The sequence below is a fragment of the Puma concolor genome, chromosome C1 (assembly GCF_028749965.1).
Source record: "Puma concolor isolate L17-30 chromosome C1, mPumCon1.1.hap2, whole genome shotgun sequence".
NCBI classification, from domain to species: domain Eukaryota; kingdom Metazoa; phylum Chordata; class Mammalia; order Carnivora; family Felidae; genus Puma; species Puma concolor.
In genome coordinates this window covers 184378457-184404776 of record NC_141674.1, presented here as the reverse complement: position 1 = coordinate 184404776, position 26320 = coordinate 184378457, and the positions used below count along the sequence as shown (strand labels likewise).

The following is a 26320-nucleotide window of genomic DNA, read 5'->3' as shown; positions in this document are numbered from 1 at the left end:
GATTTCATTTTTTTTATGGCCAAATAACACTCACTCACACACACACACACCATCTTCTTTATCTGTTCATCTATTGATGGACATTTGGGCTGTTTCCATGGTTTGGCTGTTATAAATAATGCTGCTATAAACATTGAGGTGTATGTATCCCTTCAAATTAGTGTTTTTGTATTTTTTGGGTTAATACTCAGTAATACAATTACTGAGTCATAGGGTAGTTCTGTTTTTATTTTATTTTTAAAGTTTATTTATTTATTTTGAGAGAGCAAGTGAGTGGGGGAGGGGCAGAGAGAGAGGGAGAGAGAATTGCAAGCAGGCTCCATGCCTAGTGCAGAGCCTGATGTGGGGTTTGATCCTACAACTGCAAGATCATGACCTCAGCCAATATCAAAGAGTTGGTTGCCGACCTCACTGAGCCACCCAGGTGTCTGCCCCCCTCCCCCCTTTTTTTTAATAAGCTCTACACCCTACATTGGACTCATGACTCCGAGATCTGGAGCCACATGCTTTACCAGCTGAGCCAGCCAGGTGCCCTTGGGATTGTTTTCTTGATTTCACTTTCTGCTGCTTCATTATTAGTATATAGGAATGCAACAGATTGATGTACATTGATTTGTATCCTGTGACTTTACTGAATTCATTTATCAGTTGTAATAGTTTTTTGGTGGAGTCTTCAAGTCATCTACAAATAGAGTTTTATTTCTTCCTTACCAATTTGGATGCTCTTCATTTCTTTATATTGTCTAATTACTGTGGCTTGGACTTCCAGTACTATGTCGAATAAAAGTGATGGGAGTGGACATCTTTGTCTTGTTTGTGATCTTAGGGTAAAAGCTCTCAGTTTTTTACCATTGAGTGTGAAATTGGTTGTGGGTTTTTCATATAAGGCCCTTATTATGTTGAGGTATGTTCCCTCTAGATCTGCTTTGCAGAGGATTTTTATCATGAGTGGATGTTGTACTTTTTCAAATGCTTTTTCTGCATCTGTTGAAATGATCATGTAGTTTTCATCCTTTCTCTTATTGATGTGATGTATAATGTTGATTTTTTGTGAAAACTGAACCACCCTTACATCCTGGGAATATCCCATTTGATTGTGTTGTATGATTTTTTAATGTATTGTTGGATTTGGTTTGCTAATATGTTGAGGATTTTTGCATCTGTATTCATGAGAGATACAAGCCTGTAGTTCTCTCTTTTTGTGGTGTCTTTATCTTGTTTTGGTATCAGGGTAATATTGGCCTCATAGAGTGAATTTGGAAGTTTTCCTTCCTCTTATATTTTTGGAATGGTTTGAGGAGAATAGGTATTAACTCTTCTTTAAATGTTTGCTAGGGGGCACATGGGTGGCTCAGTCGGTTAAGTGTCCAACTCTTGGTTTCGACTTAGATCATGATCTCACAGTTTGTGAGATCCAGCCCTGCATCAGGCTCTGTGCTGACAGCATGGAACCTGCTTGGGATTCTTTACCTCCCTCTCTCTCTGCCCCTCCCCTGCTGATGTGTGTGCATGCACACTTGCTCTCAAAATAAATAAACATAAAAAAAAATAAATGTTTGGTAGAATTTACCTCTGAAGCTGTCTAATCCTGGACTTTTTTGGTTTTTGATTACTGCTTCAGTCTCATTACTGCTATTGGTCTGTTCAAAATTTCTATTTCTTCCTGCTTCAGTCTTGGTAGGTTATATGTTTCTAGGAATTTATCCATTTCTTCTAAGTTGTCTAATTTTTTGACATAAAGGTTTTCATAATCTTCTGTTACAATTTTTGTATTTTTGTGGTGTTGGTTGTTATTTCTCTCCTTTCGTCTGTGACTTTGTTTATTTGGGTCCTCTCACTTTTTTTTTTTCCTTTTTTTGATCATTTTAATAGAGATTTATCAATTTTGTTGATCTTTTCAAAGAACTTAGCTCCTGGTTTCATTGATCTGTTCTATTTTTTTTTTTAGTTTATCATTTGTTTCTGCTCTAATTTTTTTTTTTAAGGTTTTATTTTTAGGTAATCTCTGTACCCAGTGTGGGGCGTGAAATCACAATCTGAGATCAAGAGTATTGTATACCCACTGAGCCAGCCAGGTGCCCCTCCACTCTGATCTTTATTATTTCCTTCCTTTTGCCGGGTTTGGGTTTTATTCTTCTTTTTCTAGCTTCTTTAGATATAAGGTTAGGTTGTTTATTTGAAAATTGTCTTGCTTCTTGATGTCCTGTATTGCTATAAACTCACTCTTAGAACCAGTTTTGCTGTGTCCGAAAGATTTTGGATCATTGTGTTTTCATTTGTTCCCGTGTAGTTTTTGATTTCTTCTTTGATTTCTTGGTTGACCCACCTATTGTGTAGTAGCATGTTATTTAGCTTCCATGTATTTGTGCTCTTTCCAGATTTTTTCTTACAGTTGATTTCTAGTTTCATAGTTTTGTCGTCAGTAAAGATGCGTGGTATGACTTCAATTTTTTTTTAATTTGTTGAGACTTTCTCTGTGGCCTAAAATGTGATCTGTTCTAGAGAATGTTCCATGTGCACTTGAAAGGAATGTGTATTCTGCTGTTTTATTATGAATGTGTGTGTTAAATCCATCTGGTCCAGTGTGTCATTCAGAACCACTGTTTGCTGATTTTCTGTTTGGATGATCTGTCCATTGTTATAAGTGGACATCACTTACATCCTCTACTACAATTGTTATATCCTCTTGTTGGATTGGCCCCCTTATTATTATATAATATCCTTCTTTGCCTCTTTTTAAATTTTTTTAAAATGTTTTTATTTATTTTGAGACAGAGATAGAGAGTGAGTAGGGAAAGGGCAGAGAGAGAGGGAGACCAAATCTCAAGCAGGCTCTGCACTGTCAATGCAGAGCCCAATGTGGGACGCAAACCCACAAACCATAAGATCATGACCTAAGTTGAAATTCAAGAGTTGAATCCTTAGCCAACTGAGCCACTCAAGCTCTTGTCTCTTGTTATGGTCTTTTTTTTTTTAATTAAATTAAATTAAATTATATATTTTTTTGTAGATTTTATTTTTTTTAAGTAATCTTTACACCAATTGTAGGGCTCATACTTACAACCCCGAGGTCAAGAGTTGCATGCTCTAGTGACTGAGCCAGACAGGTACCCCAAACTCTTTGTTTTAAAGTCTGTTGTCTTGCTACCCTGGCTTTCTTTTAACATCCATTTGCACGATAAATGTTTCTCTATCCCTTCACTTTGAATCTGCAGGTGTCTTTCAATCTGAAATGAGTCTTTTGTAGGCAGCATATACATGGGTGTTAATTTTTTATCCATTCTGTCACACTGTCTTTTGATAGTGGCATTTAGTCCATTTACATTCAAAGTAATTATTGATAGATATGTATTACTATTTTGTTACTTGTTTTGTGGTTGTTTCTGCATATTTTCTCTGATTCTTTCTTCTCTTGCTCTTTCATGGTTTGTTGGCTTTTTTTTTTTTTTTTAAACTGTTTAATGTTTATTTCTGAGACAGAGAGAGACAGAGCATGAGTGGGGGGTGGGGGGGAGGCAGAGAGAGAGAGGGAGACACAGAATCCAAAGCAGGCTCCAGGCTCTGAGCCATCAGCACAGAGCCTGATGCGGGGCTCGAACTCACAAACCGTGAGATCATGACCTGAGCCGAAGTCGGTCGCTCAACCGACTGAGCCACCCTGGCGCCCCTGTTGGCTTTTTTTAATGATATACTTTGATTCCTGTCTCTTTATTTTTTTGCATATGTATTACTGGTTTTTTATGTGTTTGGCATTAGGTTCGCATATAAAATCTTTTGCAAATAGCAGTCTATATTAAGTTGATGGTCGCTTAAGCCCATTCTTATCTCCCCTCCATGTTTTAGATACATAGTGTCATATTTCACATCCTTTTATTTTATGAATGCTTTGACTTATTTTTGCAGAAATATTTTTACTTTTGTGTTTTTTACTTTTCATACTTTCATGTAGGGTCTTTCATTTGCATTCAAAGAGTCCCCTTTAATTTTCTTGTAGGGCTGGTCTAGTGGTGATGAACTCCTTTATTTTTTGTTTGTCTGAGAAACTTTTTATCTCTTCTTCCATTCTGAATGATAGCCTTGTTGGATAGAGTATTCTTGTCTACAGATTTTCCCCTTTTAGCACTTTGAATATATCATGCCACTCTCTTACAGCCTGTAAAATTTCTGCTAAAAAATCTGATAGCCTCATAGGGTTTCCCTTGTGTGTAACTGTCTTCTTTTCTCTTGCTATTTTTATATTTTTTCCTTATTAGTGCACTTTGCTATTTTAATTACTATGTGTCTTGGTGTGAACCTCCTTATTGAATTTTTGGAGGTATCTCTGTGTCTCCAGGAGCTGGATCTGTTTCCTTCCCCAGATTGGGGAAGTTTTCAGTTGTTATATCTTCAAATAAAATTTCTGCCCCTTTCTCTCTCTTCTTCTGAGATCCTTATAATACACATGTTATTATGTTACTATGTTATGGTTGATGGAGTCATTGAGTTTCTTAATACTTCCCAATTTGCATAATTTTCTTTCCTCTCCTTTGCTCAGCTGGGTTACTTACCATTACTGTGTCTTCTAGGTCATTAATTTGTTCTTCTGCTTTATCCAGCCTGATATTCCATTAAGTGTATTTTAATTTCATTTATTATGTTCTTCATCTGTGATTGATTCTTTTTTAGCTCTGTGTTAAGGGTCTCACTGATGTCTTCCATTCTTTTCTCAAGTCCAGTGAGTATCTTTATGATCATTACTTTAAATTCTGTATCAAGCGTATTTGTATCCATTTTGCTTTGGTCTTTTGCTGTGGTTTGGTTCTATACTTTCATTTGGGAGATACTTCTCTGTCTCTTCATTTTGTCTGACTTTCTGTGTCTGTTTCTTTATGTTAGGAAAATCAGCTACTTCTCTTGCTCTTAACGATAATATCCTTATGAAGAAGAGGTCCTGTAGTGCACTGTAGTCCAGTGTCCCCTGTTCCCCAGGGCCTCGTGCTTCAGGGAGTGTCTCCTATATGTGTCTTGTGTGCTCTGCTGTTGAGTCTTGGCCTCTTTTTCTTTCAGTTCAGTTGTCTGCAGAGGCTCTCTTTGCCTATTGTGGGCATTGTTTGGTCCCCAGCAGAAGTGGATTGCATTTTAACAAGGTGTGCAGTGGTCTGCTTGCAAAATGAGACCTGCCACCACTTGCAGCTGCCGCGTTTGAAGTCCCACACAACTTGCAGGTTGGGAGATGTGGTGTCTGTGGTTTGCACTGATCTTCTGGGGGAAGGGCCTGTAACGGGGACTAAGGCCAGCTTGGCTAGGAAGGGTGGATCTGCCAAAGTGCAAGGGGGCAGGGCTTGCTTTAAACAAGTTAGGTAGCGAGTGTTGGTTCCTGCAGGTGGTTGTTTTTTATGCTGGGGGTAGATGGGTAGGGAGATGACGCCTGCTAGCTCCTTTGTTCCTGGAGGGGTCTCCCCATGATCCCTGTCTCTCTGGAACGTGCTCTGAGATGAACAAATCACTCTTCCTTCCATCTGCCCCTGGTGTCTTTCAAGCTGCTGGTTCTGCATGGTATCTGCATGGCCTGTTTTTTGTGCTATCTAAGGGTAGGGACTTTGCTTGCTAATATCCTCTCGGGTCTCCTGGAGCCATGCTGGTGGATTTTTAAAATTGCAGACTTTAAGTCCCATTGGTTATAAGAACTTAACGAAACTCGGCTCCTCTCGCTTTCAAAGGCAAATATTATGGGGATTCACCTCACCATTTGTGGGCTCTCCAGTGTGAAGGTTCCTTCTTTGCACCACTGGCTTCCTTCCTGTTGCAGACGGCCCTCTCTGTCTCCCAGACTGTGTCTTCACACTTCATAGTTTCTTCATTGTGACCTCTTCTATACCTTTTATTGTGGTTTTTGTTCTACCGGTCTTCAGATCGTTTTCTGGATAATTTATGCTGATATCAGTGTTATCTAGTTGCATCCATGGGATGAAGTGGGGTTAGGGTCCGCCTACTCTACCGTCTTCCCAGCCAACCTTCCCGAAGGCTTGTTAAACATTTCCTGGATTGGAGCACCTGGCTGGTTCAGTTGGTAGAGCATGTAACTCTTGATCTTGGAGTTGTGAGTTTAAGCCCCACATTGGACATACAGTTTACTTTAAAAATTTCCTGCATTGCTTTTTAGGATAACTTGAGGTCACTGCTTTTTCTTTTCTATCTGAGAAACAAGATTAACCACACTTTTTTCTTGAGAATATTTTGTTTGGTTCCTACATTGCAATATTATCTTTTCCTTTATATTAGTTTATAGTTGTTTATTTTTGACAATAACTTTGACTTTAATTCCTTGTGATTTTAGAACTTCATTTCAGAAACATTTCAGAAATGCAGATCAACTATTCATTTTGATATCCTGGATTTAGGTGCAGTTTAGATATCCTCAGTCCATTCATTCCATGTGCCTGTGTTTGTTGGATCATGAAGATTCAGCACTGATGTGCTGATGCTCATTGGGATGAATTCACTCAGTTATTAAGCCATGTTTAGCCTTAGCAAAGGGGGATTTTCATAAGGAGCACATAGTGGAGAATAGAGTTTTTCATGAAATGATACCTTCTAAATTCCATCAAGTAGTTTGTATAATTCTGCTAGGGTGTTTAAAAGAGTTTAATTATTACAAGATCATAATTTGATGTAATTTGATGATAATTGCATCATCTCATGCTTCTTTCCTCAGTCAGTGGAATTTGTTTTTTTTTAATTCATTATAGCTCCTCTGGCTTATGAGCCATTCTCTACTCTGGCCATGATATATGAGGACCAAGGTGACATGGAGAAGTCTCTGCAGTTTGAGTTGATTGCTGCACATTTAAATCCCAGTGACACTGAAGAATGGGTTAGATTGGCAGAAATGTCTCTGGAACAAGATAATATTAAGCAGGCTATTTTTTGCTACACAAAAGGTAATTAAAATGTTTTTCTTATTTTGTTTGATAAAAATGTTACATAATATATTTTTTGATAATTGTACTTGCTACTCTGGGGTGATGTTAGCTGAAATGTATTTATTCCTTGTATTCTGTCATCCCTATATTCTGTCATCCCAGGGTTAAGTATTTGGAGCCTGTCTGCTTTCATGTTTATCAGCAACTTTATAGTGTGAGCTAATATGGCACAAAAGTTGGTAGAACACTACCTTCAATTTCCTACTGAGATCATTGTTGGTTCTAAGCTGTTCCTTGAGGGTTAACATCACACTAAGTTACCAAATGAAGATTAATGTAGAGATTCAGGTTCTGTCTGGTCTTAGAGTAAACCTAACTGAGAGTTCCTGTGAAGATAGATTTGTTCCAGAGTAACCCACTTAGTTCTATTAGACAATTAGTTTAGAGCGTTCATTTAATTTTCCGAAAAGAGAATTGGTCATACCCAAGTATCATGAACACCTTTTTGTGATAAATCCATAATTTGTATTCTCTTTTTTCTTTTTAGCTCTTAAATATGAACCTACTAATGTCCGTTACCTGTGGGAGCGATCAAGCCTTTATGAACAAATGGGGGATCATAAAATGGCAATGGATGGTTATAGGCGTATTTTAAACCTTTTATCTCCATCTGATGGAGAACGTTTTATGCAGTTGACTAGAGATATGGCAAAGTAAGTTTGGAGTGAAGTATATATAGATGCTCCTGATAATCATCTTATTTTACACGTCAAAGCACATATTTGAAGTAGAATATATTTTTTATTGAGGTTAAAAGAAGTGTTTTATTTCCTATATTTTATATTGTGCCTAAATATAGAGGTGGGTTTTTTTTTTTTCAGTAATTTTCTGTTTCCGAGTCAACTGTGTGATTACTTAGAAAAATTTGTATATACAGTTACCTTCAAGTGTTCTGAAGTTTAAAAATGGGGCATGTTCTAAAAGGATGATTAGGTTCCTAGGTTTCCATAACTTAGTTGATGTACATTTGCAATAATATTAGATTAGTTGTAAATATGCTATTGAAATGTTTGTGGTCTGGGGTTTTCTATAATTGTATCTTTAGTTAGTACTAGAATAACATCTTAAAACAAAAATTTTTCTTTGTGGTTGACACAGCACTGACTGTGGTATATATTTTATTTTAAAATATCCCATTTTCAATGACGTGGATGGAACTAGAGTGTATTATGTTACGTGAAATAAGTCAGTCAGGGAAAGACAAATACCATGATTTCATTCATGTGGAATGTAAGAAACAAAACAGATTAACAAAGGAGAAGGGAATAAAAAGAGAGGGAAGTAAACCACAAGAGACTTAACGTTATAGAACAAACTGAGGGTTGATGGAGGGAGGTCAGTGGGGGATGGATTAGATGGGTGATGGGTATTAAGGAGGCACTTATGTTGAGCACTGGGTGTTATGTATAAGTGAAGAATCACTAAATTCTCCTGAAACCAATATTACACTATATGTTAACTAATTAGGATTTAAATAAAAATTTGAAAATAAAAATAAAAGATAAAATATTATATGCTAATTTACTTCTCTGACATGCTGTACATCAAAGCAAAGCAGGAAACATTTTGGCTAAATAATGTCTTGTAAGCTCTCTTTTCTAGAGGTATCTGTAAATGGTGTTTCAATCTAGGATCAACCATCTTGATCTGGTTAGTGCAGTAATCTGTGGAAGGGATGCTGGACCAGGATAAAAGTGCAGGTGGTGAGAAGTAATCAGATTCTGGGTGTATTTTAAGGCTGAACTCAACGATTTTCTAATAGGAGATGGGTGGGTGTGTGTGTATGAAAGAGAGAGAGAGGGAGACACACACACACACAGACAAGGGAAGAGTTCTAGGACTAAACCCTGAGGCACTCCAGTGTTTAGAAATCAGGAAAATCAGGAGGAAGCAGCAGGGAGACTGAAAGGAAAGGGGCAGTGAAGTAGGAAGAAACTAAGAGAACCTGATATACTAGAAATGTATTGAAGAAAGCACTGCAAGGAGGAGGGATGAAGTAGTCCAGATAGAGCATGTAAAATGAGGACTGAGTATTGACGTTGGAGATGGGGTGAGGGTTCCTGGAGTATTGGCAGCTCTGGAGAAATTTATAAGGGGAGCAGAGGAATGAGAGGATAATTAGAATGGGTTGTAGGGGTAAGAGATAATTTTTAAGTTGGGAAAAATTACAGTGGATTTGTATTCAGCTGGTGTAATCCACAATTGAGGAACACACTGAAGATTCATGAGAGAAGGGACAGTTGCTTGAGTGATATCCTTGAGTAGGTTGGAGAGAATGGGATCTAGTTGGGGGTTTGCCTTATAGGTGGAGAATGTGGAATATATGGCCATGGGTGTGTGTAAGTAGGAAGATGTTTTGGGAGTGTGTGGGATGTCATGATCTGGTTCTCTGCAAACTAAGAAGCAAGGTCATCAGCTGACAGTGAGGATCAGAGAGTTTTGGAGGTTTGAAGGGAGAGATGAGAAGCGGTTGTCTAGGTCTTTGGGGCCTTGCTGCAGCATTTGTATCACCTAGGAACCTGTCATAAATTAGAATCTCAGTCCTGCCCCAGCTCTACTGAATCAGAATATGCCTTTTTACAAGATGCCCAGTTACTTTGTATGCATATTCAGGTTTGAAAAGTACTGCACAAGGTAACTGTAGCAAGACTGCTGATAGCACCATGGGCCCACTTGAGGCTAGTGATCATTAATTTAGAGTGAGTCCAGTCAGCATGGTCAGCTTGACAAGTGGTTGTGAAGAGTAGGCATATTTGGATTAACAAGGGTTGGGATTTTATCACATGACTTTATCAGAAGGGACAGAAGGACAGGAGAAGTGAGGAGATGCACAAGGGAGTAATTACAATGTTGGTCTATGGAGAAGGAGGAAAGTGAAGACAAGAGGCCGCAGGACAGTGAAACAGGTAGATCAATGCTTTGTAGACCCCACTGAGGTGGAACAGTTGTTGGAATTGGGTGATAGGATGAGCTGGAATGGTATGACGTAGCTTTTGTAGAGTGAGGGGCTTGACATGATGGCATTGTCGAATGGGCATTGCCCATTTTTCTCTGGATCAGCTATGATTATGATTTTAAGGAAAAGTTTTTTTCTCCTCTCTGATTTTAAGACAATGGACATCATAGGTAATGGATGGTCTGAGCAAGGATGTGAGTTTTATAATCTGAATTAAATAAGTATTCATCCATTTTGTCATTTATTTTTTCAGGAGTTACTATGAAGCCAATGATGTTACTTCAGCTATTAACATAATTGAAGAAGCTTTTTCAAAACATCAGGGTCTTGTTTCCATGGAAGATGTTAATGTAGCAGCTGAACTATATATTTCTAACAAACAGTATGACAGAGCTTTGGAGGTAGGAACATGTAATGTGTTTCTCTCTTAGATTTAGGACACATTTCTGCATTTTAGAAATTCTTACAAATTGACAATTCCTCACTTGAGTTATAAAAAATTAAATTATTTATATACTAAGTTATATTTGTAAAGTCTATATGGAAACAGATTTCTAGATTCTATAGTAATTCCATATGAAAGGTAAAGTATAGTTATATGATAAAAGCTCTCGCCATTATCACAGGTGCCAGGTAGCCTGTACTTCAGGGTAGCAGGACTGAGCAGCCAGACTAATTGCTGTGATTCCATTCCTAAGCTGTTGGGAACAGTAGTTTGGTTTGATATAGGGGAATTATGTATCTTCTGTTAAACATTTAGTTAATATGATATAAAAATGTTAATATATCACAGTGGTTCCTTATTTTAAAGAGATTTGTTGATGCTTTTTATAGTTCATTTAGGATGAACTATATATTATTTGAATTAACTGTACAAATCTTTGCATTGTGAAAAGGTTTTTCATATGTATCTATTATATCATTTCCTTTTTTTCTTCCATTCTTTTAGGTAATAACAGATTTTTCTGGAATTGTGCTGGAAAAAAAAACTACAGAAGAAGGCACTTCAGAAGAGAATAAAGGTTGTAGTTCCTTCTGCATAGAGTGGATAGTATACATAATCCTCTCTTTTTTATAATGTGGCATTTAGAAATTGATAGTTAAATGTTCTCATAACAAGTTGTCCCAGAAGCATTTTTTTCTTTATAGAGATTTCATATCCTTTTCCTATGGATATTTACTCACAAGACATCTTTTTAAAAAATTGTTTTCGGTCCCTTTTTACTTCTCAGTACATCCATTTGAACATGGCATTTCTCATTGATCCAGGTCTTTTTAGTGATAACGTGAACAAAGAGTGGATTACTGAACAGCTATCAAAAACATTTGGATATAAAGCAATTTAATTTTTAGGAAGGACTTAAAATACTCTCCTTGAAAAAAATCTACTTCAAACTTAAGCATTCACATAAAAAGTAGAAACTGATATGATTACTATCTTTGAAAACTTAAAATATGTAGTTAGGGATCTGGCTAGAAAGTCATACCTGAAGTATGGCTTGCAGTATCTCTTTCAGCTTTTTCCTTTGTATCACACCCATTAACCTGTTCTGTGCAAATATTAGCATGCAAGACCCTGTCTGAGGTTGTAATAAAATTGAACTCTGGGCAAAATAGATGTCCCTTTTCTTGTGAGGAAATTCCTATGTAGTACCTTCCACCTCTACCCCATGAGGCTTTTGGTGGTGGTGGGGAAGTGGGAAGACACTTGTTACCTGAGTACTGCCTGCTTCAAAATACTTCTCTCCCTGGCAGTCATGAAGCCTAAAAATTCCATCATTATATAATCCTTTGGGTTAAGGCATAATTATTCAAAAACAAAAGCCTTTTTTTTTTTTTTAAAGGATCTATCCTAATGTAAAGTAGTAATTCATTTTTACAGTCAATTTGTGTGCTAATTCATAGAGAACAAGGCACAAATAAGACATGGGAAAGATAAATATTGAAGTGAAAAGTTGTTGGGGAATGAAGAGCCCAGTTCAATAAGAGTTTCTTATAAGATTCTATGCTGGGTGTGTGGGGAATATACAGAGGATGAGTATATTTCCTGCCCTTAAGGACATGGGGGAGTGGGATTCAAATGAAATGTATACAATTTAATTTTAATAAGAACAGTGTGATCATCTCTGTAGTAAACCTGACATTATGGGAAAATAGAGAAACGCAATATACTAAGATCAGAGGAGGTTTCTAGAAGTATAATTTAAGCGAACACCCAAGAGGAGGTGCATATCAGACTGAGGTCCCAGGTTGTAGGAGCACTACTTGGTATGGACAGGATTAGATAAGTTGCTTTGGTTGAGGATCTTGGATAATGAATGAGTAGCGAATGAGTAGTAAAGAGTAGGAATTATAATGGCATGAGAGCATGCATTAGGGTCTCTGAAGGACTCTGTCAATTTTGATAGTTTTCTTGGACCTGGCCTAAACTAGAGTTGAGTCTCAGTTAAGTTGTTTTGCAGCCATAATTTTTCTTTTTTTTTAAGTTTATTTATTTTGAGAGAAGGCATGAGTGGCGGAGGGGCAGAAAGAGAGAGGGAGAAAGAATTCCAAGGCTCCGCGCTGTCTGTACAGAGCTCAAACACGGGGCTCGAGCCCATGAACCGAGAGATCATAACCTGAGCCAAAATCAAGAGTCAGATGCTCAACTGACTGAGCCACCCAGGCGCCTCTGTTTGAGATCTTTCTTCTAAAAAATTAAGTCATGTTGAAATATACTGCTATTATTTTGAAAATATTAAGGAAAAATAGAATTATGTTCAACTTTTAATTGTAGATATGTTTGTTAGTCATTTTGTTTAATATATTTTGCTGAGTTTCATTGGCCATTCCTCCTTCTTCCTTCCTTCCTTCCTCCCTCCCTCCCTCCCTCCCTCCCTCCCTCCCTTCCTTTCTTTCTTAATGATTTAACATATCTGAATTCAGGAAACATCTTAACATAAATCAACAACATGTCACAGTTAAAGTAGTGGTGTTTGTCTCTCTTAGTATATAAAATAATGGTGCATCTGAAATCGGGCATCTTAGAGTTGATAAAATAACTTTAAAGAAAGAGATAATCCAGACAACTAGGACATTAAAACACTTTCAATGTAAGCAAAATTTGTTTTTCATATGCATTTTTGAAAATGAGAACGTTTATTGGTGGATTAAAAAGCATTTCCATTGAGGTTCACAATAAAATGAGGTTTAAAAGATACTGCTCTTAGCACGGAGCCTGCTTGGGATTTTCTCTCTCCCTCTCTCTCTGCTCCTCCCCTACTCATGCACACACACACACTCTCTCTCAAAATAAATAAATTAAAAAAAAGATACTGCTGCTATATGTTAGTTGATAAACTATTATTTAAACTGTAGGGGCTGTAAATAATACCTACTGCCTTCTTTAGCATTGTCAAATTGCCACTAAAGTGTCTAAATAATTATTCTCAATCTCTGTACTTACCTGATAGAACTGGTAACCGCTTGTGGACCACTATAGGCTTCAGACTTCCCTTTGAGTGGCACTGTCCTATAGCATTATAATATTTGTTTATTTTGAGAGAGAGAGAGCGCACGCAAGTGGGGAGGGGCAGAGAGAGAGAGACAGACACAGAATCTGAAACAGGCTCCAGGCTCCGAGCTGTCAACACACAGCCCAACGCGGGGCTCAAACTCATGAACCATGAGATCATGACCAGAGCCGAAGTCGGACGCTCAACTGACTGAGCCACCCAGACACCCCTGTCCTATAGCATTATAAAGTGACCCTCTTATTTCTATTAAAATATAGTTCATCCAAATTCTACTTTGTCTGATGAGATTGTGACCCCTGCTTTCTTTTTGTTTTCATTTGCCTATTGTATCTTTGGTTTGCCATTTTGTTTTCAACCTTCCTGAGTTATATGATTTCAAGCATGTGTCTTATTTTCAACATAACATTGAGTTTTACTTTGTGATTATTCTTGAAATCAAATTTTTGATTTACACATCTGTACACACTATATCTTTAATAGGTATGCCATAGCCACTGTCTACAGAAGAAATAGGCTGTGGATATAGTTGTGAGTCAGATTAGTCCTTATCCTCATGGAGCTTATGGTCTAGGTAAATTTAAATTTTAGGACTCTGTTTGAGGAAAATAAATGTCTTAAGTTGGTTTCCTGTAACAGTTATTATATTGGAGCTTAGAGATAAAAATAATCTCTTAATTAAACTTGTCCAAATCCTTCCAGGACTTCATAGTTTTAGGGAATTCTATAATTTATATGGCAAATTCTATAAAACATGAGTTATTTCATTTTAATATAATTGTAGGTTTTATTCTACCACTTAAGATCAATCTCTGATGTTTCTCTATGCTTCAGTGTTTTGTTTTTTTTTGTTCTGAAATGGAAACTTACTCGGAACTTACTAGACTTTACAAAATACAAAATATTTTAAATGTGGATAAAAATTCCTTTGATTTCTCAGGGCTTTAAAAATTGTTTTACTTTGGGGCACCTGCGGGGCTCAGTTGGTTGAGTGTCTGACTTTGGCTCAGGTCATGATCTTGCAGTTTGTGGGTTTGAGCCCCACATCAGGCTCTGTCTGTGCTGACAGCTCAGAGCCTGGAGCCTGCTTCAGAGTCTCTGTCTCCCCCTCTCTCTGCCCTTCCCCTGCTCAAAAATGAATAAACATTAAAATTTTTTTAACTTTTACCTTAATGAAGTTTTAGAAAATAACACAACATTTAATTTATTCCTTTCTTAGCCTCTTTATCATAAAGACTGAAAAGAGGCTTTTGAATTCAAAAAGAAAGAGTGTATATATTCTTGTTGGTCATTTTTGTCTTTCTCTTTTTTTTTTCTCTGTAGATTTGATAGAAGGTGTGGGAGTTTCTGTAGGTTTCAGATAAGTGGATAAAGTATTAGGAAAAGAATTGGAAGGATAATTGCTACCAGAGGACAGACTGAAGAGAATATAAAAACCTAGTAATAAGAGTTGGTCCAACTTAGAATTGACTACAGAATCATTTGCTCTGAATGAAGTAAATGAGATCTTATGTAGAAGATATAGAGCTTGCTTCATTTGCCCTACATTCTAAGCTTGCATATAGGAACTGCTTTTTGCCTGTCTTTCTAATCCATAGCTGGTGAAAATGTTACCTGCACTATACCTGATGGTGTGCCAATAGATATCACAGTGAAGTTGATGGTCTGCCTTGTACATCTCAACATTCTTGAACCACTTAATGTAAGTAACATTAAGATCTGCACTTGAGATACTTCAGATAAAATCACATTATTTTCTTTAGATGACAAGTAATTGTAAGTTTACCCTAGATTTCACATTTTTCAGTAACCCAGGATGTCACCATAAGCATCAAATTATTTGTGTGTGAATATCTTACAAAAGCTGAACTGGGCTTGTAATAATTTGTTTCTCTTTTCTTTTTTTAAGTTTATTTATTTATTTTGAGAGAGAAGGAGAGAGTGTGCGCATGTGAGCTCAGGAGGGGCAGAAAGAGATAAGGGAGAGAGACAATCCTAAGCAGTCTCTGCAATGTCATTGCAGAGCCCAGTGGGGGGCTCGGACCCACGAACTGTGAAATCATGACCTGAGCCAAAACCAAGAGTTGGATGCTTAACCAACTGAGCCACCCAGGTGCCCCTTGTTTTCCTTTTTAAATGAGAACAATCCAGAGATCAGAATTTGAGATTGGACTTTTTAGACAGTTGGTAAATTCTGAAAGTTCTTCCCTTTTGCCAGCTTTGGAGTATTTCGTTGAATAAAAAAATTTATTGGGCATCTGCTTTGCAGACCTTAGGATAAGGTATTGAATATAATACACAAACCCTGCCCTCATAGATCTTTTATTCTAATGGGAGTAAATGGATAACAAAATAAATATGCAAAATATAGGATGTTAGTTGGTGGTACATACTCTGGAAAAAATCAAACAGTGAAGAACAGAGAATATTGGGAGTAGGAGGGTGGTCAGGAAAGCCCTCTCTGAAAAGGTGACCTTTGAATAATGACAGAAATATCAGCAAACACAGAGGCCCTGAAGCTTGGGTATGTTTGTCTTAGCAGAGAAAGAGCACAGCAAGTCAGTGTTATCTTAGCTCCTGCCATGTCTGCTTACACCAGGCCTTCAAAAGTAACGTGTGGCTCAGTCGATTGAGCATCTGACTTCAGCTCAGGTCATGATCTCACAGTTTGTGAGTTCAAACCCCACGTTGGGCTCTCTGCTGTCAATGCAGAGCCTGCTTCGGATCCTCTGTCCCCCCCTCTCTCTGCCCCTTTCCCACTTATGCTTGATCTCTCTCAAAAATAAATAAACATTAAAAAAAAATACTTTAAAAGTAATATGTTGAATGAGTGATGGTAGTATGAGTTCTTTCTAATAGAGAAATAGAGATTCAGAAATGAATAGAAAAATGGTTATTTAAAGCTGTTTTCATTAAACCTTGCTCCTTTTCGGCTTGCTTCAAATAACTGATAGACATGTGAAAAGAGAAATATACCTTCATGTCCATATTTGTAATGATTGTTTGACTTCAGACTTTTATTTTGGGGTCTAGCCTCTCTTGACAACACTAGTGGAACAGAATCCTGAAGATATGGGAGACCTCTATCTAGATGTTGCTGAAGCTTTTCTGGATGTTGGTGAATATAATTCTGCACTTCCCCTCCTTAGTGCACTAGTCTGCTCTGAAAGATACAACCTCGCAGTAGTTTGGCTTCGGCATGCAGGTAATACTTCTTTGTGGGAGGGAGAAGTTTTAATCATATAAACAGGCAAGAACTTACTTTCCAAAATGGTAATAATTATTTAAAATATTAATGTCTTGGTAAAAGTGAAAGTATTTCTAGTTTCAGGGCAGTTTTTTGAATATCAGTTTCTTTTGTCTGCTTGTTGTTTGAGTATAGTTGACACACAGTGTTACATTAGTTTTAGGTGTACAACATAGTGATTCTGCAACCCTATGAATGTTAGTATTTTAAATTGTCATGGTATGCCACTATATGATTTCCCCCACATTAATGCTTTGGAAGAAAAATTTACTTAATGCTACCGGAATGAAGTAGGACTAACCATGTCCTTGGTAAAAATACTTTATACGAGTCATTTACCTGTCTTAACCATAGGCTCTGACTTCTAGTAATAGTCAGACTTGGGGTGCTGTCTAATTTTGAAAGAGTTTTTATGGATTTATATTTAATATTTTATTTTGAGAAAAAATTTCATGTATTTGCAGTGTTCTTTGAACTGCAAATGTATGCTCAAGATTGGGTTTTATGAATCATTTCATTTTATTGTATCTAAATTTATAATAATCTGAAATAAATCATTTAAAGTAAAAAAAATAGCTTAAGAAAAACAACTAAATTTCTTAAATGTATGAAATCCAAAAATATTCTAAGGGGATTTTGTATTGAATCAACATAAAAGATGCATTAAAAGTTGAATAGTTTTTGTCTAAAATATTACATGATAGCAGAAAGTTCTAATAGTTCTTAAAATATTATATAATGGTAGAAAGTTTTCTATAACTAGAGAAGCATTGATTGACAATTTGGGTTATTTTGAGACCTATCACAATATGAAATTGCTAAGAACACTTAAAGATAACTCTTTACTGTTTGGATGAGTGAACATGAATACAAATGTAATAACCATCATAAAAACATTATTTGTGATATTTGAATTTAAAAGACATGAGCAGGGAGATGGAGTTTTTATTGCTTACTATCAAAGTTTAACCTAAAGATGATACTCGGGAGAGAGTTGAGAAATTTGAGATTTGAGAAAGGATTTGAAAGCGAAAGAACCATTTTAGGAGGTAATTGTAATGAAAAGGGAACGAGATGGAAAAGGCCTAGATTAGTGTTGTCGCTGGAGAGTTCAACTGGTAGGATTTAATGACTGATTGGCATAAAGTTTGAGGAATAGAGCCCAGTAACTTCCCTTCTGAGAACTTACCCTGAGGAAATAATTGAGTGAGATGAGGGGAGGTAGTTTATATTGGGTATCACAAAACTCAGGAGCCTGGCAAATAACGAAAATGAGTGAAGTGGGCAAGTGAAGAGGCGCAGGGCTTGGGGGGAGAACTGGAGAGCCCTCTCCAGAGGATGCTGCTGTTTCTCAGCATAGGCTGATGTGCCATGTGGGAACAGGAGAGTGTTGCCAATTCAGATTTGTCAAAAGAATCCGGTAACTTAGAGTTCATAAGAATCCGAAATTTAAAAAATGGAGGCCATGTATTGTTTTTAACAGCACTGTGGCCTAACAAAACACCTCTGTGGGTTAAATAGGTTTGCCAATTTTTAGACATGGCTTATATACATGAAAATGTTTACTGCATTGCTATGTATTAGAGTATAAATTCAGAAATAACCTAAATATCAGATAATATGGTTAAATAAATAGTTGAATGTTATAACCATTCAAAATGCTAAGGAAGATGTGGGAAATGTTGAAAGTATAATGCTAATAACTAAATAAAGCAGAACCTCAAAGTGTATGTATGTGCTGATTACATCCTTGTAGCAATTTGGATTTAGAGAAATCAATAGATGGATCAATCAGTAGATGGAGATTAGAAGGAATGGCTGTTTTAAAGTATTAGAAATATGCAGACATTTCATTTTTATAATTCTTTAAAGTGGAATATTTTATATTTAATATTATATTTTATATTAATTTTATATTTAATATAAGAAATATTTAATATTTCTTTAAAGTGGAAAAATAATTTTGGCAAGCTTACAAATCTGTAGATCATATTTATTATGCTTTATTTTAACATCATCTTAGAATGTTTAAAGGCCTTAGGCTATATGGAACGCGCTGCGGAAAGCTATGGCAAAGTGGTTGATCTGGCCCCCCTTCATTTGGATGCAAGAATTTCACTTTCCACCCTTCAGCAGCAGCTGGGCCGTCCTGAGAAAGCTCTGGAAGCTCTGGAACCAATGTATGATCCAGATACTTTAGCACAGGATGCAAATGCTGCACAGCAGGTAGGCCATGTCATGTGAAAGGAAGTTTTCCTTGGTGGATTGTGTTTTTGAACTTTTTCCTCCGTTAAGGATGTGTATACGGTTTGTATCCAAAAGATTTATTTTAGTGTATTAATAAATTCACTGTTTTTGAAGAGTAATTTTGAATTTAAGTTTCAGCCTCTTGTTAGACACTGTAAGTTATGTGTCTAAAATGTTGGATCTTAAGTTGTGAAAGATCATAAAGCAAATGTTGTTAAGGTTTGGTTTCTAAAACAAAACTCTTCTGGGGCACCTGGGTGGCTCAGTTGGTTAAGTGTCTGACTTCGGCTCAGGTCATGATCTCACAGTTTGTGAGTTCGAGCCCCGTGACAGCTTGGAGCCTGGAGCCTGCTTCAGATTCTGTGTCTCCTTCTCTCTCTATGTCCCTCCCCCCACTTGTGTTCTGTCTCTGTCTCTCAAAAATAAATAAATGTAAAAAAAAAAAAAAAAAAACTCTTCCATGCAGACAAAACAACTTACAGCAAAGGAATCTTGTCACATTCATTATCATGTGCTTATTTATTTAGGAACTGAAGTTATTGCTTCATCGTTCTACTCTATTGTTTTCCCAAGGCAAAACGTATGGTTATGTGGATACCTTACTTACCATGTTAGCCATGCTTTTAAAGGTGGGTAATGGTCTTTCCTTATGTTAGTGCTGTTGACTGTTTAAATGTTTAGAATTTGATTTAAACATAGATTATAGCTATTTTATAACTGTTCTACTCTCAAACTTTTGAAAATGAAAGTCAGATATAGACAAAAGACTTAGAGGTTACTGGTATGTATGACCTTTGAACAACATGGGAGTTAGGACCATCAACTCTAACACAGTTAAAATTCGCATATAACTTTTAACTTCCCCAAAACATAACTACTACTAGCCGACTGTTGACTGGAAGCCTTACTGATAACATGAACAGGTGATTAACACATATTTTGTGTGTTAAAGGTATTATATACTGTATTCTTAAAATAAAGGAAGCTAGAGAAAAGAAAATGTTGTTAAGAAAATTATAAGGAAGAGAAAATACATTTATAGTACTGTACTATAAAAACCCATGTATAAGTGAACCTGTGCAGTTCAAACCTGTATGGTTCAAGGGTTGACTGTAACTGAAAGTTCTACATGAAAGTGTAAACTTGACTGTAGGTAGAGTAAGTGAAATAAAGTCTTTGCTAGTACAAATTCAGAAAAGTGAGAACCATAGTGTTATCAGTTACTGGCTTTGTAGACAGTACCACGTGCCAAAATTGTTCACTTTGCAAAAATGTTTTCCATGTGTGACATCATTTCCAAGTCTAGCTTTTTTTCAGGGAAGTGGTTATGTGTGCATGTACATATGTTATAAATTAATGTGAATTGCCTTCTTTTTCCCTGCTAAGGTAAGCAGTGTGATCTAAATTCCCTTGGGAAGAAAAAAATAAGTCTGTTCTCTTTTAGGTGTTTAAATACACAGTAATTTGGCCTTTTTTTTCCCCTACTAAAGAAGATTTCAGGTATACCTGTGGTACTTGTGACCCATAGATTTTCTTTAAAAAAATTATATGACTGGAGTGCCTGACGGGCTCATTTGGAGGGGCACAAGACTCTTTATCTTGTGGTTGTGAGTTTGAGCCCCATGTTGGGTATGGAGATTACTTAAAATATTAAAGTATATGACTAAAAAAATCTCAAATTGTTATTTTAAATTCAGGTAGCAATGAATAGAGCTCAAGTTTGTTTGATATCTAGCTCCAAATCTGGAGAGAGGCATCTCTACCTTATAAAAGTGTCAAGAGACAAAATATCAGACAACAGTGACCAAGAGACCGCAAATTGTGATGCAAAAGGTAATTACTTTCATTTGCTTTATTGCATAAAATGTGACTGAATTCAAAAAATATTCATGAAATAATACCTGATAGTAACTTAATTGAAAATATACCCTTTTCTGGGGCACCTGGGTGGCTCAGTCAGTTGAGTATCTGACTCTTGATTTTGGCTCATGTCATGATTTAGCGTTGTGGGATGGAGCCCCACATCCGGCTCCCCGCTCAGCATAGATCCTACTAAGATTCTCTTTCCCTCTCACTTCCTCTCTCCCTCTCCCTCTCCCTCTCCCTCTCCCTCTCCCTCCCTCTCCCTCTCCCTCCCTCCCTCCCTCCCTCCCTCCCTCCCTCCCTCTCCCTCTCCCTCCCTCCCTCCCTCTCCCTCTCCCTCCCTCCCTCCCTCTCCCTCTCCCTCTTCCTCTCTCCCTCTGCCCCTTTCCTCTGCTCTCTCTCTCTCTCTCATAGAAAAAAAGAAAATACACCATTTTCAAATAAAATGAAATTTCTAATCCAGATCCTTCAAGTATAATAAACTCATTTGATGTTAAAAGAAGAAAAGGAAGGCTACATGTAAATACTTTACTTTTTAAAAATTAGAAGGAAACCATCTGCTTGGATCTCCCTGTGAAAAAACTAAACAGAACTTTTGACCTTTTAAGAAGAAAATATGTTATTTTAAGAAATTTGTGAAGATTAGATGGCAATATAAATTACTATATTTGTCCAGTCACTTCAATTACATGTATTTCATTCTCTGTTAAATTCATTTTTGATAAATGTAGCAATAGTCATAGAAACTCTAAAATAAATTGCTTTGACCTAGTCTCGAGTAATTTGATTTTAAAAGGTGTCTATATTTAGTAATGCCTCAAGTATGCCTCAAGTATGTTTGGGTGAGGTTGAAAAGAGAAACTTGAAAAGAGTCTAAACTGGAGGTATCAGTCTGTCAGTGTGTGCAGTGTGCAATGGAAAAGGGTTTTAAAATCCAGAAGAGCTGAATCTCTGTAAGCACATTATGAGGACCTAACATAAGTAGGTTTTGCAGGGGAGGAGAGTCAGGAAAGGAATGAGGATCAGCTGCTCATAATCTAGATATAAATGCCTCAGAAGCCTATCTCTACAGCTCATGGATTCTGGGCCCATCTCAAAGGTAGACTCTGCTTCATGTGTTTAAGACTATATTTTCTTATATTTTTCTCTATATGTGATTCTGTCAAGTTTTCTCTTTCAGTATTTTCTCATTTCAGGTCCATTGTTGGTTTTTCTTAGGTTCATAAAGGGTTTTTTTTGTTAATTTCATCATGGTAGGGATCATGTTACATTTGTGTACCAGGATAGGATGAACAAGGTCTCTTTATGTTACGTGCATCTTTGTACTTTTTTTTTTTTTAAGTTTATTTATTTTTTTGGAGAAAGCATGAGTGAGGGAGAGAGCACAAGTGAGGGAGAGGCAGAAAGAGAGGGAAAGAGATAATTCCAAGCAGTCTCTGCGCTGTCAGCACGGAGCCCAGTGCGGGTTTGAACTCACAAACTGTGAGCTGAAATCAAGAGTCAGATGCTTAACTGATGGAGCTACCCAGGCATGCCTGTACTCTGATTTTTTCACTCAACATTTTCTCACATATGTTTTCTCATGCTGGTCTCTTCATAGCTATTATCATTAAGGAATGTTTAATACTCCATTGGATAGCAATCCCATAATTTAATTATTCCCTTATTATTTTTTGATATATGGTTGTTTCTGATAATTTTCTTTTATAAATAATACTATGCATTTATCCATATTTTTGACTATTTGTATAGGATATATTCTCAGGAGAATTACTGGGTCAAAGACTAAAAAATTTTTATAGCTTTTGATATTTCTCGAGTTATAAATTTATAAAAAAGGACGCTCTTACAGACAAGATTTTGAAGGAAAAGAAATTTTGAGGCAGAGAAAATATTAAGATTATAAAAAGATCAAGAACAATCTAAATCTTGAAGTCCTTTGCTAAGCAAACTTTTGAATTCCTTGTATGTGCAGAATCCTGTATCTGACTTCAGTCATGGAATACTCACTTACTTGTTCTGCCCTGGAGGACCATATATCCTAGCTAGCACTGACAGATACAGATGACATAGCTGGAATTTGTAGAGGACAAACCAGAAGTAAGAATTACCTGGGGTTGTGGATTGTTAGGCAGAGCAGAGGGCTGGTGTTGAAGTAGCGTAAGCAGAAAACTATCCACTTCATCATTGTCTAAAGAGTGTTGGCAAGAATTCAGGCCCATAGGAATGTGTGTATTAAATTTAGCCTTAAAATTGATCATACGGATTTTTCTAATATTGTTATTTCTGAAAATACAGTGTCCTAACTGATTTTCACTGGTATCATTTTAGCAATATTTGCTGTACTCACAAGTGTCTTGACAAAAGATGACTGGTGGAACCTTCTGTTGAAGGCCATATACTCCTTATGCGACCTATCCCGATATCAAGAGGCTGAGTTACTTGTGGATTCTTCACTGGAATATTATTCATTTTATGATGACAGGCAAAAACGCAAAGAATTAGAATACTTTGGTCTGTCTGCTGCAATACTGGACAAAAATTTCAGAAAGGCATACAACTATATCAGGTAATTTTCCAATAACTTATTTTAGATTCTTTGAAAGAGGATGTGTATTTACTTTGATTTAGTCTCTCATACTCAAGAATTAATAAATTGTTTTAACTCTCTTGTGGCTTACAGGTAAATTCAAATCATTGATGATTCTCAGAGGCATGCCCTCTCATATATTTAACCTCTTGTACCTCAGTCTCCCCATTTATAAAATGGATATTATAATATTACCTCCTTGTAGGATTATTATGAGAGTTAAGTGAATTATTATAGATATGGCCTTTTAACAATGTCTGGCACACACTGTTATTAGCTGTTACTCACTGTTCATTGTACTGGAGCTGTAGTGGGCTGGGGGAGAATAGGTGAAACAAACTACTTGATTCTTTTTTTTTGGCTTAAAAGTTTTGTTAAAAAGAACAAACAAGATGTAGAAATACTAACTCAAGTAGCATCTTCTGGGAAAAATCACTGTGTGAGTGTTTATGCTTAAATATGTTGCAATAGTCTGGTTTTCATTGTAGGAAAATGTTGCTGCGCTGAATGAAGTATTTCATTCTTAGAATCAGAAGTTTTTCTTTTTACATTATTTTTTACCCTCCCTCTCTGTCTGCAATTTTAGGGTGATGGTAATGGAAAATGTCAATAAACCTCAGCTCTGGAACATTTTCAATCAGGTTACCATGCACTCCCAAGAGGTACGACATCATCGCTTCTGTCTTCGCCTAATGCTGAAAAACCCAGATAATCATGCCCTGTGTGTCTTGAATGGACACAATGCATTTGTATCTGGTAGTTTTAAGCACGCGCTTGGTAAGTGTCCTGTATGTGACTTTGTCAAGTGTGGATGGTATGATGGTTAACAGCCGGGCCTGGAGCAGAAAACTACCTGTGTTTATGGTTTTTTTTGTTTGTTTGTTTATTTATTTTTGAGACAGAGAGAGACAGAGCATGAACAGGGGAGGGGCAGAGAGACAGGGAGACCCAGAACCGGAAGCAGGCTCCAGGCTCTGAGCCATCAGCCCAGAGCCCGACACGGGGCTCAAACTCACGGTCCGTGAGATGATGACCTGAGCTGAAGTCGGACGCTTAACCGACTGAGCCACCCAGGCGCCCCTACCTGTGTTTAAATAGCAGCTCCCTCATGGCAAGTTATTCTACCTCCCAGTGCTTCAGTTTCTTTATCTCTGAAATGGAGGTAATAATTGGACCTGCCTTACAAATTATTGTGAAAATTAGATGAGTTAATGTAAAGCATTAAAAAAAAAAAATGCCTGGCACATACAGTAAGTAGCTGTGTTGGCAGTAATGATAATAATGAATATTAGTATTTATTTTTTTTTACAAAGCTTTGGTTCAAAAGGCTGAAGTAAGTTTTATAATTCATTCTAAAGGCCAATAATTCTCCTGCTTAGACTAGTTTGTTTTCTAAATAATTTTCATTAATTATGGATGCTTTGCAGGGTGCCTGGGTGCCTCAGTCGATTGAGCATCTGACTCTTGATTTCTGCTCAGGTCATTATCCCCCAAGGTCATGGGATTGAACTCTGTGTCAGGCTCTGTGTGGAGCGTGAAGCCTGCTTGAGACTTTCTCTCTCTCTCCCTCTGCCCCTCTCCCTGGTTCATGCAGTCTCTGTCTAAAAAAAAAAATGTGTGTGTGTGTGTGTGTGTGTGGATTCTTTGCTACCTGATTTTAATTGGCTATAGTACAAAAATGGATTTAAGATTTGCTGATAGTTTGTTCCTTAAGGAGACAAGTCTTTATACCAAGATTTATTTACATTGTGCTTGCTAATTCTAATTAAACTCAGGGAAAATTAGTCACTTGAAATTTTCTATAATAGGGAATCAGAAGCAAATTAGAAAAATACCTGGTCAAATGTTTAAATTTAAAATGAGGCATGTATCTCTTGCTGCCTAAGAGCTAGTGTTGCCCAACTCACTTGACAGTAACCTTGAACATCAGATGTTGAAACTTACCTCTGGTGTGTGTGTTTTGGAACTGTTTGTTTAATGGTAAGAAAATATAAAACAGATTTATATTATTTTCCTATATTTAGGACCTTTTGCAGAAGGTAAAAATAGAAAGTGCAAATGGCAGTCTACCATCTGTGCTGCTAAAGAGATTCTGTGGTGCCATGTCTTCTGGCACAGAGCCGGAAAGAATAGAAGTTTTTACCTGTGTATGATAAATTATAGATCATCCCTTTATAAAAAAATTTGCTTAAAAATTTGCTTATCAAAAAAATAAAAATTTTGCTTAAATTCCCCTGTCTCATATGGATAAACTTTTGACATGAAGCAGTTACATATGTAAATACATGGAAACAAGGAAAACATGTTTTTCTCAGGAAAAACAAAGTAGTGCTCCATTTGGGAAACAACACCCATAATCCTAAAAAACAAAACAGAGCTATTTTTCTTTTTTTCATCTCCATGATCCATCACATTTGAATTTATAACAAAAGAATTCACCAAAGACACATTCCCTTGTTTCTTTTAAAATAGATTTAAGATCTTAAAATAGACTTACGATCACAATTGGTAAATTATTTTGGAAGTATTACTCTACATGGAAATGTCTAGCTGTGCCTAAAAAAAGGTTTTAGTTGCTCATATTTAATCTGGGTGATGAGGATATATTTATAGGTAAATCCTCCTAATTTTGTTATATTTTATACATTGTTTTAAAATTTCAAATTAATGTGCATCTGATTGATATTTTAAAATGTACACCTTGCATATGTTAAAAATCAGTACTGTTTAGCAATAAAGTATATTTGAATAACTGAAGAAATAGGGAACTATGCTCTTGTCACACCCATCTGACACCACTGTTCTTTTTTCAGGACAATATGTGCAAGCCTTTCGCACCCATCCCCATGAACCTCTCTATAGTCTGTGTATAGGCCTAACGTTTATTCACATGGCCTCTCAGAAGTATGTATTAAGGAGACATGCTCTTACTGTGCAGGTAAT

General features: G+C 36.7%; 1 protein-coding gene across 1 annotated transcript in view; it reads left to right on the top strand.

The window, feature by feature from the left end:
- Window positions 1-26320, top strand: part of GTF3C3 (general transcription factor IIIC subunit 3) — a 39059-nt gene that overhangs the window by 5878 nt on the left and 6861 nt on the right. The window contains exons 5-16 of the mRNA XM_025935098.2: window positions 6729-6920; window positions 7450-7615; window positions 10172-10319; window positions 10868-10940; window positions 15029-15132; window positions 16464-16635; window positions 18701-18903; window positions 19452-19553; window positions 20622-20757; window positions 23119-23356; window positions 23964-24154; window positions 26191-26315. Coding sequence (XP_025790883.1) covers window positions 6729-6920; window positions 7450-7615; window positions 10172-10319; window positions 10868-10940; window positions 15029-15132; window positions 16464-16635; window positions 18701-18903; window positions 19452-19553; window positions 20622-20757; window positions 23119-23356; window positions 23964-24154; window positions 26191-26315 — 1850 coding nt within the window. The remainder of the gene's footprint in view (window positions 1-6728; window positions 6921-7449; window positions 7616-10171; window positions 10320-10867; window positions 10941-15028; window positions 15133-16463; window positions 16636-18700; window positions 18904-19451; window positions 19554-20621; window positions 20758-23118; window positions 23357-23963; window positions 24155-26190; window positions 26316-26320) is intronic.